The sequence below is a fragment of the Nipponia nippon genome, unplaced genomic scaffold (assembly GCF_047370975.1).
Source record: "Nipponia nippon isolate SJK-2023a ecotype South Korea unplaced genomic scaffold, ASM4737097v1 scaffold_1, whole genome shotgun sequence".
Taxonomy (NCBI): Eukaryota; Metazoa; Chordata; class Aves; order Pelecaniformes; family Threskiornithidae; genus Nipponia; species Nipponia nippon.
Window position 1 is genome coordinate 51,203,140 of NW_028262290.1, and position 14,793 is coordinate 51,217,932.

At 35.8% G+C, this 14,793-nt stretch overlaps 1 protein-coding gene across 1 annotated transcript in view; it reads right to left on the reverse strand.

Annotated features, from left to right (window-relative positions):
• Positions 1–14,793, reverse strand: part of TTC39C (tetratricopeptide repeat domain 39C) — a 38,029-nt gene that overhangs the window by 19,655 nt on the left and 3,581 nt on the right. Inside the window, exons 2-5 of the mRNA XM_087754899.1 lie at positions 6,655–6,703; positions 4,999–5,127; positions 3,919–4,033; positions 83–437 (exon numbers count right to left, since the gene is read on the reverse strand). Coding sequence (XP_087611025.1) covers positions 83–437; positions 3,919–4,033; positions 4,999–5,127; positions 6,655–6,703 — 648 coding nt within the window. The remainder of the gene's footprint in view (positions 1–82; positions 438–3,918; positions 4,034–4,998; positions 5,128–6,654; positions 6,704–14,793) is intronic.

Consider the following 14,793-nt stretch of genomic DNA (forward strand, 5'->3'; position numbering starts at 1 on the left):
GACTTTTTGGTTTTTACTTTTTTCAATTTACTTACTTTCACTACTAAGTTATCTACCAAAGCATTTCAATATAGCTACTCACGTAGCTAAAGGGGCCTTCATGTCCTTACTTTCACTTGCATACATCAGTGAAGAAAGCCCCTGTAGGCGGTCTCCAGGAAAACCCAGCAGGTTGATGATTTTGAGCAGGTTTGGGGGCACCATGGATATGCAAAGATGAAAAAGTCCATATCCAAAGCTAACAGCACCTTTCAGTCTGTTTAGCGAATCCTCCGTTACACCTTCTGCAGCAATATGATTATCATTTGCAGCATCAGAAGTCATGGATTCCTGAGTTGTTTTCTTCTGATATATTTCCTGAAGTGTATTAATGTCCGTATAGCACTTATTGTAAATTTTCCAGGCTTTTCGGAGTATCCACCCACCTTTTATGTATGCTAAAAATCAAGGAAAAAAAAAATATTTCAAGGACATATTTCGGAAGCGTAACATAGTAAGTAATAAATGCTATTTCACAAACCCTAGGATGCTCTCTCTATTTGCATTAACATATTGTATGAAGAATTTTGTAATCGCTACTGTCATCTGAAGAGGTCTTTCATACTGGGCACTACAAACTTAAGTGCTTTTCAACCAAAGACTTTAAGATAGCATGCAATACAAAGGGACTTCCCTTCAGCTATGTAGCAATACAACTGTCAGAAAGAAATAGAGAATTCAAAGAACTTAATGCTGGATTCTGCTCCACTATAGAGAGGAGATGAAATGGCTGCCTGGCAAGCAGAGAGAATCAAGACTCGAAGAGATTACATGATATTAAAAGACAGTTGATGGGAAACTACTAAGAAAAATCCCTTCCTTTCTGTTAGATAAGATTTTCAACACCATCATTTCCCTGCCCCTCATAGGAACACAGTGCCATATAATTAAGAAAATTAAAATCATAGAAAAAAAAAAATGCATAAATTTTATGGTTTTAAAACATTTTTAAATTGCCTAACACTCTCAATTTCAAATGCAAGCTGGATACCTAAATTTCCCTAAAAAACTAGTCTTGAGCATTCTCAGTTGAGAATGAGAGAATTCTCAGTCTCATTACCCTCTTTACAGGAAGGTAAAGAAAGGCACGACACCAAAAGATGAAGATGTCCAATTTGCCTATTTACACAGCATTCATCTTGGTTATAGCACATCCTCGGACAATGATAACTGGTAAACAGAAAAACAAACAGAATATACTTGTACACATTAATTGTAAAAGCAGACACCAGCATTTTGTCTGTGATAGAGCCCTGGGAATTAGGAACTGCAGTGACAAAGGAGTTAACTAAAAATGAGAGAAAATACAAGCATGGTTATAGCAGCAGTGTTCTAAACAGATACCACCAAATTTGCAGAGATCAGTGTTATAACTGGTGCCAGAATTAGATTGTAACAGGTGGGGTGTGCCAAAGAAAAGGAAAACGCTATTAATACCAAACCACTTTTTATAAGCCTTTGACATCTTTGACAAAAATCCTTCTAATTACAAAAAAAATCATTTCTAGAAAAAGTACCATCACAGACTAGACTACCTCTTCCTGGATTCTTCTTGTATGAAGAGGGGATGAAGCTAGTTTGATATTCTCAAGAAATCACACTGAGAAAAACGGCAAAATTTGTATTCTCAGTTGTGACAGAAGGGTTCTGTCAACATGAACTTAAAGCATTAAAAAAATTAATTCTCTATCTTGAGTTCCGTATTAAAGTGTTATAACAAAAAATGTAAACCCTGCCATGATTCAGCTGCATTACAAGACTAACATTACTTCAATTTTAAGCAATTAGGTCACTTTTTGGCTGCACAGAGTATTTTTAAGGTTATGCAGTTCACCACAAGATGAATGCTCATACAACTACGCATAGCAATGTGGCAGACAAATAATAAGGAAAATCCCACATTTTACTTGTCCTACAGATAGTGTTTCTTCTAATAGCTAACTACTGTGTTCTCATGCATGCATCAAATGGAAAGGATATGACGTGGAAAAAAGTATAGTTTTAGGCTTTACTTCCATTAGTGTGCTGTCATGAACAGTTCACTAACACAGCACAGCCCTAACAGATTTGCTATACTAAAACAATCTAACAAATGAAAATAATGAATTTCTGACTTTTTAAACAAAAAAATAAATCAAGCCCAGTCATTGAGCTAATTTCCCAGTATGAACTTCTGAAAGTAGTCAGACCCATGACAGCAGTGGTAAATATCAAGAAAAGGTAGTTCAATATTGCTGTGGGAAGCTAATGTAAGTTGCTGTGTTACTAACTTTATGATGAAACTATTTCTAATACATCCACGAGGGTGGAAAGGAAAATCTAAAATGTGTTAGGCATATGAGAAAGCAGCTTGCATGTCATCATATGCTTCTTGTCAAACTGTTCTGGGAAGAGACAAGAAATTTTTCACCCATCCACTGATGAGAAATATTTATTTGCCTCTGAAGAATGCATTTTTTTAAAATGACAGTCATTTCAATAATCTGGTTGCTACTTCTGTACAGAAACATGATAAAAACAGAAGATGTTTATACATAATTAGAAAGATAATATACTCAAAAAACTGAAATAATGGATTCAACAATTCAGCAACAGCAGTAACCAGCAGTCGCTGAGGTGGCATTTAACCAGTCAGAACTTTAGCTAGATTTCAGGTTATGTTTTTTATTCAGTAGAGTAACCCAAATATACTGCATTTTCTGCAGCACTCTGCTACCCGCTTCAGTTCTGAGCCTCAGACAGGAGAGAAAAGGAACAGACACCACCCTCAATTACAGCCTCCAACCCAGTTATGCAGCTGCAGAATATATACTGAAATAAGAAAAAAGCTTCAAGAGGGGGAGAAAAAAAACCCACAAACAAAAACCCAGAACTGCATCAAAAATAGTAAGAAAACCTTTTTGCAGCGCTACACACACAGCAGGCAGAAATACCCCCTGAATTTCTGCTAGCTAGAACCAAACACATTCTTGATGCCATGGCTTGGAAGAAACCAAGCCTGCACATCACAGAAAGCATTATGTCCTTGACTAGAGATCTTAGTGTTATTTTAAATAATCTGAATGTTATTTCCCTGATTCCGTTCAGCTGATCAGCAGGGTTTTCACTGACATTCTGGTCTGACTGCCATCTCTTGGTCTTCATTGATTTGGTAAGAACCTGGGAATGCACTCACTTCGTATATGACCTTGACCACATTTTCTATAAACCCAAGGATGAAGGCATGTTTTAAGATTATGAAAGAGATCCAGAAATGCAATAGAACATTAGAAACAGCTTTACAGCCAAGACTAGGAGGTTTGTATTCAACACGACAGGATTAACCTCTTTGGCATGCAAGGACGCACTTTGTTGACCAGAGAATAAGAATTGATTCAGCAGTTCCATCTTCAACACACTTCATTTAAAATTACTTTCACTGTTAGTTTGTCATCTCCCTGAGTTGTCATGAACATACTGCATATAGGACATCAGGATTTTCCCAGTGTCCTGGACTTATAGCCTCTTTTATCTTGCAGGCCACACGAATCACCCAGATGCTACTTATCTTCGTACCACCTCCTCAAATGCCTACGGCAACATGCAAAGGATTCCAACCTATCTAAGGAGAATCAATTGAATATGATTATTGGTATGAAAAAAGCAGAAAGCTGTAATCTGTAGCAATCCAACTCATCTTATTTTATGATACCACTACCTACACAAATGTAGAACAATATCTCTGCAAGTGTACCAATCTTGGAATGTTTCAAATGGAACTCCACTCTTTCTTACAAAACAATCATCTTGACTGATAAGTCATCTTGCCACTTTATGACCAAACTTTATTAAAAAGATATCATGCAAAAAATATATCTAAACTTTAAAGCCACAGCACACCTGATAACTCTTGTTTTACAAATGAGAGCACAGCCAAGTAGACTTGACAGTCTGCTACAATTATTTGTCTTTGTAGACGATCTATCATGGATAGAGTGGATTTCCGTCCATCAACCTGTTTGGAATATACAAACACAGAGCACAGAAAAATGTTAACAAAGATAATACAGAATTACAGAACACAGTTTAAACCTGACAAACTAAAAAATCCAAAATTAACTGCAAGTGGTAGTATTGCTACTAAATTAACACAGCATTTTGAAGTGTAAAACTATGCTACAAGTTCTTTGCTAGCTCATCAAGCAAGCTCCTACATAATAAACAGGGAACCTTACATATTTGCTATCTGCTATTTTTCTTAAGATTCTATGAATACTCAGAACAGATTTAAATTTCATTTAATTATTACTAAATGCATCAGACACGACTAAAAGATGGTAGATAGAAAGAACACAGAAAGGGGTATATGACAAGTGGCAGGGAAAATACAGTGCCTCTTAAGAGCAGAGAGTTAAGTATGTCAGGTTGAATACTTTTTATCAAGTAAACTAAGTATTGAAGAGAAACGGCGGCTTCTTTCTCTGTTATAGATCTGCTATGTCACACTAGGAAAGCCACTCACTGGACATTTCTACACTACTGCTTTAACTAGTTCTCAATCTGCAGGCTTTATTCTTTCTTCATTATTTAGAATGAAAAATCTAAAAAAGGAAGAAAAATTCCCTAGGAATACGCCTGGCACACAGCACTATGTAGCCTCAACATCACAACTTTTGAACATTACTAGAGCATGTATGAATTAAAGTTAGCCTGATTTAGACAGGCCACAAGCTTCCTGAAATAACTTTAGCAGGTCACTAATTTGAGGTTAAGAAAAGGTGTTAAGAAAATAATTACTAACATCAAGATAACCTGCTGCTTTAGAAGAGGAACTACCTGACTTAGGAAATCCAAGCAAAATATTTGACTTAATTTCTAAATTTATTATTAATCTCAACTGCTCTTCATATATCAAAAATCATCTATTCAAAATACAAAGAGGACAGACACAATTACACATTTTACAAATAATGTTCTTACGTTCTTTTTAATTTTATTCTTGATTGTTTCTATAACTCCAGCTTCTTCACTTTCACAAAGTTTCTCTGTAGCCTTTAAGTCATCACATGCCAGCTGCATTTTCTCTTCTTCAAATGTCATCATAGCATTCTACCAAAAAACAAACAGATTTGAATGATAAAAATCAAATATTTTTATTTCTACAGAAGCTATAGGATAGTAAGTTTATTAAAACTTGACAATAAAACTTACTTAAAAAACCCAAACTTATTAATACACACACACATCAGTACACATACTTCTACAGAGAAACACCAGACTAGAGATTTGAGTGTGCTTTACCAAAATTTCAAGACAAATCAGAACATACCGTGTCCTAACCCCTTGTCTTAACAAAGCTTCATACGCAGTCAAACTGAATGCGCTGTCACATTACATTAAGCAGAAGAAAAATTCATATAAATTAATTTTCAATTATTATTATGTAAAGCATGATTTCATCTGTGCAGATACTGCTTTTATAGAATTCATCCACATAAATAACAGGCCTCCCAAGTCAGTAACAAGTAAGAGCTATTATATTTTTCAAAATAACCACAATTCCTAGGAAGAAAAAAAAAAAAATATGCATCCAGCTCCAACTACTGCTGAACCAATTTAGAAAGAATTTCAGCACAAGTAACTTCTTTTCTTGATGCTTTATTAAATGAAAGCTCTGAATGACACAGGCACACAACGTGTTGCTGCTATGTTTAGAACAGTAGCTAAGCAAGGTATTTTCAAGATCCACTGATGCTGCACTGTGATGTTACATTGGTTCAGCGCATCAATTCAAACAAGCAAGCCTGAGAGATTCTCCCTCTTTCCTTTCTCCTCTCCACTGACTTAAAAGCAAGCATATGCCCCAGGAGGTTTCCTAAACAATATATTTTTCCATACTGCATAGTCTACAGACACTAGAGAGAATTCAAATTAATTTCACCTACAACTTATCTATTTCTGGCATATTATAATAAATTCTGTCTTTAAAAAGAGTATAACCCTAGATAATTTCTGGTGCAATCTAAGATTAAGCAGCAGTCAGAATAAGGACAGCCTAAAAAACAAGATCCAAACATTTTCTAATACACCTGCTCAGTTTTTATATAAGATATTCTAATTTTTAATACATTAAAAAAGAAGAAAAGCATTTAACACACCTAACTTGCTCATTACAACTCTTTAGTCAGTCAATATACTCAGTTCTCATATATTCAAAAAGAAAGCCATGTGAATGGATTGAATTAACAACTTTCATCTGGCAGTATGGATAAAGAAATTTTCAATAGCAAAAGCTATCAGGAAAATGGCATTTATGAGTATTATTTTAATAATACCTCTACTGCTCACTTAAGAGAGGGTTTTATTATGGTTCTTTTAATGGAACACATAAATATTTCATACATTTAAGCAGCTGAATCACAGAACCTTTACTTTCTATTTAAACCACATCAGTAAACAAGTTTTAGATAACATAATGACTTATTTTCTAGCTACATTTAATCTAAAACTTTGAAAAAAATTAAGTCTCATAAAAAGAAGCAAATTAAGAGTATCCACTGGTATGAACGCATGTACGCACATACAAACATTAACCACAAGAGAAGAGATGTGTACTCTCTGCTCCCATCTACTCACCAAAAAACTGACAAAACTGGCTCCAAAACTCATTAATGGGCTATGGTTTCTGTAAAGAAAACAAAATGTAGTTACTATATTTGCACATATTTCCTATTGTAAAGATCAATACTGCATTTCTTGATTTTAATTTATACATCTGTAAATAAATCTTGGGTTTTCGTATTAAGTTACGAACGTTGTATCATACTGCAAGATACAATGGACATGTGTCCTGGTTTCAGCTGGGATAGAGTTAGTTTTCTTCTTAGTAGCTGGTAGAGCGCTGTGTTTTGGATTTAGGATGAGAATAATGTTGATAACACACTGATGTTTTGGTTCTTGCTGAGCAGAGTTTACACCAGTCAAGGACTTTTCAGCTTCCCATGCTCTGCCAGGTGCCTAAGAAGCTGGGAGGGAGCATAGCTAGGACAGCTGACCCAGCCTGGCCAAAGGGCTATTCCATACCATATGACGTCATGCTCAGTATATAAGCTGGGGGAAGAAGGAGGAAGGGGGGGACATTGGGCGTGATGGCGTTTGTCTTTCCAAGTAACCGTTACACGTGATGGAGCCCTGCTTTCCTGAGGATGGCTGAACACCTGCCTGCCCATGGGAAGTAGTGAATGAATTCCTTGCTTTGCTTGTGCACATGGCTTTTGCTTTACCCATTAAACTGTCTTTATCTCAACCCGTGAGTTTTCTCACTTTTACTCTTCCGATTCTCTCCCCCATCCCACCGGGGGGGAGTGAGCGAGCGGCTGGGCGGTGCTTAGTTGCTGGCTGGGGTTAAACCACGACAACACGGGAAGACAAAAGCGGCATCATTTTTACGAAGACTCAAATGTATCTTTAAAAATTTTTTTTCAAGCATTAAGCTGTAGGTATTTTTTAAGATAAACCACTGTCATCAAAATACATTCAGTGCAGATCAAAAAAAATTTAAGAGCTACAGAAAATTAAAAATCTGCTAATTTTAGTCTTCTCTATGATCCATCACTACAATTTTGACCTAGCAGACAAATGTTAACTGGTCCTATTAAAAGATTCCCACTTCTCCCTGCTCCTGTGAATTTAAGTTAATCTATCCAGATTTAAAAAAATGCATATGCCACATAACTAAGTTGCTGGAAAAACAAAGTTCTGACAAGGCTTATGGTTTTATAACTGCTTTGTTTCAAGCCCAGAATACATATCTTACTACACCATGTGGAATAGTTTTAAAATGTTTCACCTATTCTGTTTGCAGGGATATTCCAAAAGGGTGAAATCAACTGCTAGATCAAAAAACATAGGCGGCCAAAATCTTGGTAATATACGGGACAGGTTTCAAGCTTCAGGACTACTGTAGTCACAACAAACCATGAGACTCCAGTAATGTCACACAGAAGGCATTTAAAAAAAAAAATAATTTCAGGATCGCAGTGGTACCACTGATCCACACGGTTCAGCGGTGGGCTGCCAGGTTATATATCCATGTATAAATATCACTACTGGAGTAAGGATAAAATACATACAGCACTCAGAAGAAAAAAAAATTATATACAAACACTGACTTCCAGGATTTAAGGAAAGGTAACATTTATGCTACAGGGACATATATTACTACAGTATAGTACTTAGGCTGTTTCCAACTTAATTTGGCAAGCATCAGATTAAAGTAGAGTTTTAAAATAGGTCAAGCACTTGAAAAACATGGAGAAAATAGTATGTTGTTTATTAAAACACTAATTTCCAATGTAAAGCCGTATTATAATACAAGAGATTTTTTTTAAAGGTAGTCATCAACATCCCCCTCCCTTCTCACTTTTTGATTTAGCATAAATATCTAAAAGGACATGAACAAGAAGAAAGACAGGGAAGACAAACAAAGCAAGTTAGATCTGAAAAACCTTCCCTTTTTATATACATTGCTCAATTCTTGATATACATATAAATGCAAGATAAACATAACTTGCCACATTTTTTAAAAAAAGAAATAGGTTAGGTATTTTCCCCTTTGTTGGCAGGCCAACAAGAACAGCTGTCAGTAAATGCCTCTGCTATTCAGCACCTGGACCATTCCCTACCAATAGGTGTGTTACACAGAGCAGCAGCAATGAGCTACACAAGTTATACTTGCTGCTGCTAGCACTTTCGGCATGAACTCTTGCTGCAGAGGGCACACGGCTCTCTCACCATCCACTTTTCAACCCATGAGGTATGTGGGACCCATTCAGCAGCCAGTCTTATATTCCACAGCGCACAACCTCCACCATACGTTTCAAGGTCACACTTACTGCATTATCAACACCCAATGGATCTAAAACTGCAGAATAGATCAGAACAAGAAATGTTTACATTTATATGCTTATGTACAAAGTTGCACTTACATCATACTTTCAAGGAAGCACAAACATAAATCAAATGTTTCATTTTTGAACCTTCTTCTATCTACATATGCACAGAGAGAAAGAAGTTCTGGGGATGCAAGCAGGTAGGCATCTCCAGATAATCTATCTTTCATACTGAAGTCCATTCAGAACAGAAAATTATCGGAGTAAGACTGTTTATTAGAGTGAATTAAAAGAAGTCAACCACAACAGTCTTTAAATATAACCAGAAAAATAAAAATGCATGATACAAGAAATAGTTCATTAGGCTTGCACTGTTCAGTAAGAGTCTTAGAACACGTTTCTTGAATATTAAGTTTCCCTCCACACTGGAAATTTTACTTCACTACCAGGAATGGATCCAAAGAAATTATTTTAATGGAATAACTAAAATTTGAGCATCTGAACGCCTGCAAAAAGTCTACTCGTAAAATTGATAACTATTACACTCTTACTAAAACTTTGCACAACATAATCAAGATTTTGAGATGGTTTTTTTCCCCTCCAAAATGTGCGTAAGCAAATCAAATAAGCTTAGCAACATATGCACTTGGCTCTCAGAAGAAAGTAGCATCCAGGCATTCCTTAGGACTTGGCAAGAAAGACAGGAGTTTTATCAGCAAAACATAAATGCAAATTAAATATTGTGGAATTATAGAATAAATAGTAAAAGTGTTGCACATGAAAACATTTCAAGTTCTAGACTACTTTTCATTTTCTATGAATTTATAAAAAAGATCCCCCAGTTGTAGAAATAGTTACTGAAGCTTAATTAAAAAAAAAAAAAATACAACAGCTTTAGAGGCAAAGTGATTCCCTGTACCATATTTTATGGAAATACATTTTCAAACAGAGCAACTTGAATAATGGCCATGTTTGGCAGTGAAACCACTAAATGTGAATAAACAGGAACATAGCTGAGAATCAAATAGCATATATATGCTGTTTCAGCAGCTCAATATATACGCTAATTTGGGCATACTATTCAAACATTTTGTAAAATTTGGTTTTCTCTTCTCTTCTGGACTTTAAGAACCTGTTCTTAAGGTGCACATATATATGTGTGAAGGTATCAACATTTAAATGTACATATTTAAAGCCTTTATATTTCTTTTTTGGTAAATTTTAATACTATGTTAAAAAATGAGGCAGCTAGTTACAGTTGAGAGCCAACTGTTCTTCCAAGATTACAAAAGATATCAAAGCACTTACTGCAAGCAATGAAAATTTGTCAAAGTATTTTAACATATATTTGTCCAAGTAAACTGACAAGTTTTTCCCGAAATATTCATCTTTCAAAACTGCTTCCCACTTGAACTTTGACACTCACAGCTCACCGTTTACAATTCTTCCACTATGATTAAAAATGATACAACAAAAAAAATTTGAGAGCCATATCACTCTAATCTGAAATTATCACTAGCTGTAATACAAGAGGTAAAATGTTGCAGATTAGTCCTTTTTAATTTTCAGTCACTCAATCTATAAAAAGCATTGTCATTACAGCACATATGGGCTGTAGCCCATAATGAGCCTGAAGCAAGAAAACATGATGCATAATATTATACTGTCTGGGAGATGCTTCTGTTGAGACCATGATGTTTGGCAATGAAAACATGAAAACTTGACTGCAGGCGCTCCTCACACAGTTTGTGTCATCACTAAACAAAATAAGGAACGCTTGCTACATAGTCATTGGGTAGAGACTATAGTTGCAGCGTTTGCTAAGGTAATTTCAGCGTTTAAACTCCATTTTAAACAACAACAACCACATTTAGTGCTCAATCTTTGTGAATATCATGTTGACCGATAAATTCTTCAACAGTTTAGGGTTATCTTTTCCTTGAGAGCTAGGAAAAAGGTTTGCAATGGCACAGTACTGTCCCAGTAAACACTAAGGCATGACTAATGATGACAGTAAGTTTCTAAGAAAAGCACAATTCCATGAAAATAACCCTTGGCTCAAACTCCTTGTAAGTGACCTTCAGTATCAGACATAATTTTACATCTTTTGACAGATTCCAAAAAGTTGTTAAGATACAAACAAATGAGGCAACACTTGAGAAAATACTAATAGCAAACCAATGGCCATATTGATGTTGACAAGGAGTTACGGAACTGAATACAAATGAACACTGGGACACTGCACTACCCAAGTTGTCCTCGCCACTTTGAAGCAATAACCTCCATTAAGGAAAGAAAAATCTCAAGACTTTTAATTAGCTCAAAGATGAAGAAAAAATCCAGTCTCCAGACATGTTTTGTAAAATACTGCTTGCACCTCACCTATCAAACTAGGACTCAGAAGAGATCTTTATTATAAAAAAAGTGTCCTGTTAACACCATTTCTACAAGATACCACAGTAAATGGTTGTACATATCAATAAAGTTGGTATGTATAACTAAACTTAAGTCATAAGCTTAAGAGCACTGAAGCAGACCTTTTTTCCAGGTATATAAACTGGTGTTATACGAGACATTGCTTCCCCCAATAAACCCTGACTAATTCACCTCATTTCACGGCATATCTTTAAGATGTTAATTCACTTTCAGAAGAAGGTGTTTGCCATGGCCCATTTTCACACATGATGATAGCATTCAGGAGTTTTAAGCCTCGGTTTAATAAGGCTGAGATAATACAGCCCAATTTTACCACTAAAAAATACACCAGAACTGAAGCATATCACAAGAAAAGTCAATTATTTATCGGTATTTTCTTTTTTCTGCATCCATTTCCATGGTAGTATTTCACTTCCAAATATATCAGCTTCTAAAGGTACTACAGCCTAGCTCAGGTTTAAATTTAAGTAATGTAATTAGCCTGCCAACGTTTCCCCCCCACTTTTCTAGGCACTGTTACTTTAACCACAGCCCACTAAGAATTCCAGTCATCATACTGATAGTGGTGCTCACGTTGAAACAAAACAAATTGTTTTCCTCCAAAGTGGGAGAGTAAAGCATAATAAAAAATTAAGAATTCATGTAAGTTCACAGATATATATAGAAGCAGCTACTGAGTATTTTAAAACAAGCAGAAATACATATAACCTATATAAAAGGTAAGGAATGTACTGCAAAAACATACAAATCCTTTGGTCACAGATTATTCCAGAACACATTCTAAAAATTATTTGTGAGACTACAAACATAAGACAGATCTTTATACAAGTACACATCTCATCCAATATTGGTATACGAAAAGCTAAGGCAATGTGTCGTGAAAGCATTACAGCATTAAGACACGCATTGAGAACTGCAAATGTCAGATCTAGGTTTAGTTTATGTTTCATAATCAGCCCAATTTTGTTTTAATTGTTAAACGAGCTCTTGGCATACACTTCTGTTTTCTCTAGAAATACACAATCAAAAGAGAAGTATAAAAAGACTAATTCTGTAGCTCTGTCCCATCAAGTTTTTAGCTGATTTGTTTTGTCCTTACACAAATTAACAGGGGAGTGTTTTGCTCTAACTTCAGGCTGTTAAGTTTAGATGCACAAGAACATCAAAACACTGGGAATTATGAGAAGCATTTTAAATTGCACCTTTACTTTGAAAAGTAGTTACAAAGCTGAGAGACAAGCTAGGTATAACATATCAACTGATTTGCACTAACTGTACAATTGCACACTCTTAATCCATAAGAATGATGGACTTTTGCAAAATCTTTTTCACTGTAGGTTCAACTAACCTGACTGAAATTACTTTCCAGGACAAATTACAGCAGATTAACTGACATCATATAACTTCTTAGTATCTCTGAGCTCCTGAAGTATATTAACACAAAAATATATCGATCCCATTACAATAGCCTGAAACAATTTATTAGAAATAGTAGATCAAAGAATGGGTGCACTAGCAAGAGCGAAAAGTCTTTACAATATCTGTGTCTTTCACAAAGTTAATTTCTTCAGTTTTAAAATAAGATCTGCTTACTATCACACCGCTTCTGCAACCTCCACCAAATCTGACTTCTAACTTCCAAGTTATAAACTCAGATTTTTGTTTAGCTTTCCGTCATCTTCCCATGGATTTCTAGCCATCAGATTTTGCTCCGTATGCCAAATGGATCCTCAACCTCCCTCTGCCCTTTTTACCACTTCATGACAGAGACAAGTGTCGCCAAAAGAAGTCCACAAAACTAAATGTCACATTCAATGTCACCATCTCTATGTACCCAGGTCTTGAAGATTTAAACTGTAGAAGACCTAAAATTTTTCTAACCTACCCACATAACTGGAAAACTGATGCTGCTTTTACGTGCATCACTATTACTATAATGTGCTCTGCCTAGCCTTTAGCAATGAAATCTGACCTCACTGAGATACATCTTTATTACACATTTAGAATATTGCTGCTAAAAATCACTTCCCTTGTATATAACCCTCCTTTCTATACATCCATCTAACAGAATGCAATAAACAAAAGCACAGAGGGTTGCTACCAGGGCACCTATGACTGATTCTGACGCTGCCAGTCAAGATGCCATCATCCTTCCCCCAACTGACTTATGCCGGTTCCCACCCTGCTGTCCTTATCTTTAGAGAAGCTACCAAAACCTCTACTAAATCACCTAATTTTTTGTTCTTAAGGTTCCTTTGCTGAGCTCCATAAACAAGAATTTCAACAGCAGTCACACTGCCTATACATGGGCCATAATCTACCTGCTGATCAATGCTGGCTTAACGTCACCTTGTCTCAACTTGTATTTGGGTCAAAAATATTTTGAGCCACAGACACCATTTTAAATTGGTAATATTAGGTTCAAACACCTACCCACAATGGAATTTCTGGTCCATTACCGAAGTTTGTATGTCTGTTAATACGTATACTGTAAGATGTCATAACTTCAAAAATTTCAGGTTTTTAAAGTAAGCGTACCAAACTTTTTTCTCACTTTCCCATTTGCTCCAACTTTCCATTCTTCTTCATGTTCTGCTTTACCCTAGCAGGTTGTACAGCATGTTTTCCTACACTGACCCCATTTTTTAAATCTTTACATATCCTGTCTTAGAATCACGTTTCCTCTTCAACATCTTCATTTTCTTCCTTGGAGATGACCTTATTACATACATTTTACTTAGCCATCTTATACCATTTCTCTTTTCATTCATATGAAAGTTGAAAACTTTACCAAGTCTTCTCAGAAGTAAGAGCCATTCACACAAAGAGTCAAATGTTTCCCTGGTAGGAGACAGAAGACTGCTGGATTTCTTTTAAGATAATATCCCTGATCTTATGCTTTATGTTGTGAGTCAACATTCAGCAAAAAAGCTCCTGCTTATATTTGACACTGTCTTCTCTCCTCTTAGCTGGAGGAAGTTTTAAAATCATTTTTGAATTGCAAATGTTCTTAAAAAGTGAAGAATCAGCAAAAACAAAGGTCTTTTGACAGTTTCTTTTTTTCTTAAACGTTTAGCAATCCATAAAGCTATAAGGGGAAAAAGAACACTCCAATTCCAGCTTTCTTGATAGTGTCAGGGTGGTTCACCAAAATGATACCATCCCACAGGCTGATCGTGGGCTCCATCTCCAATGCCTATGTCCTTGGTTAACCTCCACATCTCTTGCAGCTTTCACAGGTACTCAAAAGTTTAGAGCGATGAGAACTGGGATGGCGTCCGCATTGTTCAAGCTGAACAGAAAGATTGATACCTGACAGTTTCAAATATGAGTTAGCACTGTGGTGACCTGACACAGCTACAAGCATTAAAAACGGTGGTGCTGTCTGTTGTAGATCTATGAAAATACCATATCCATTGGTATTTGATTGAGGTTCAGAAGGTTGTCA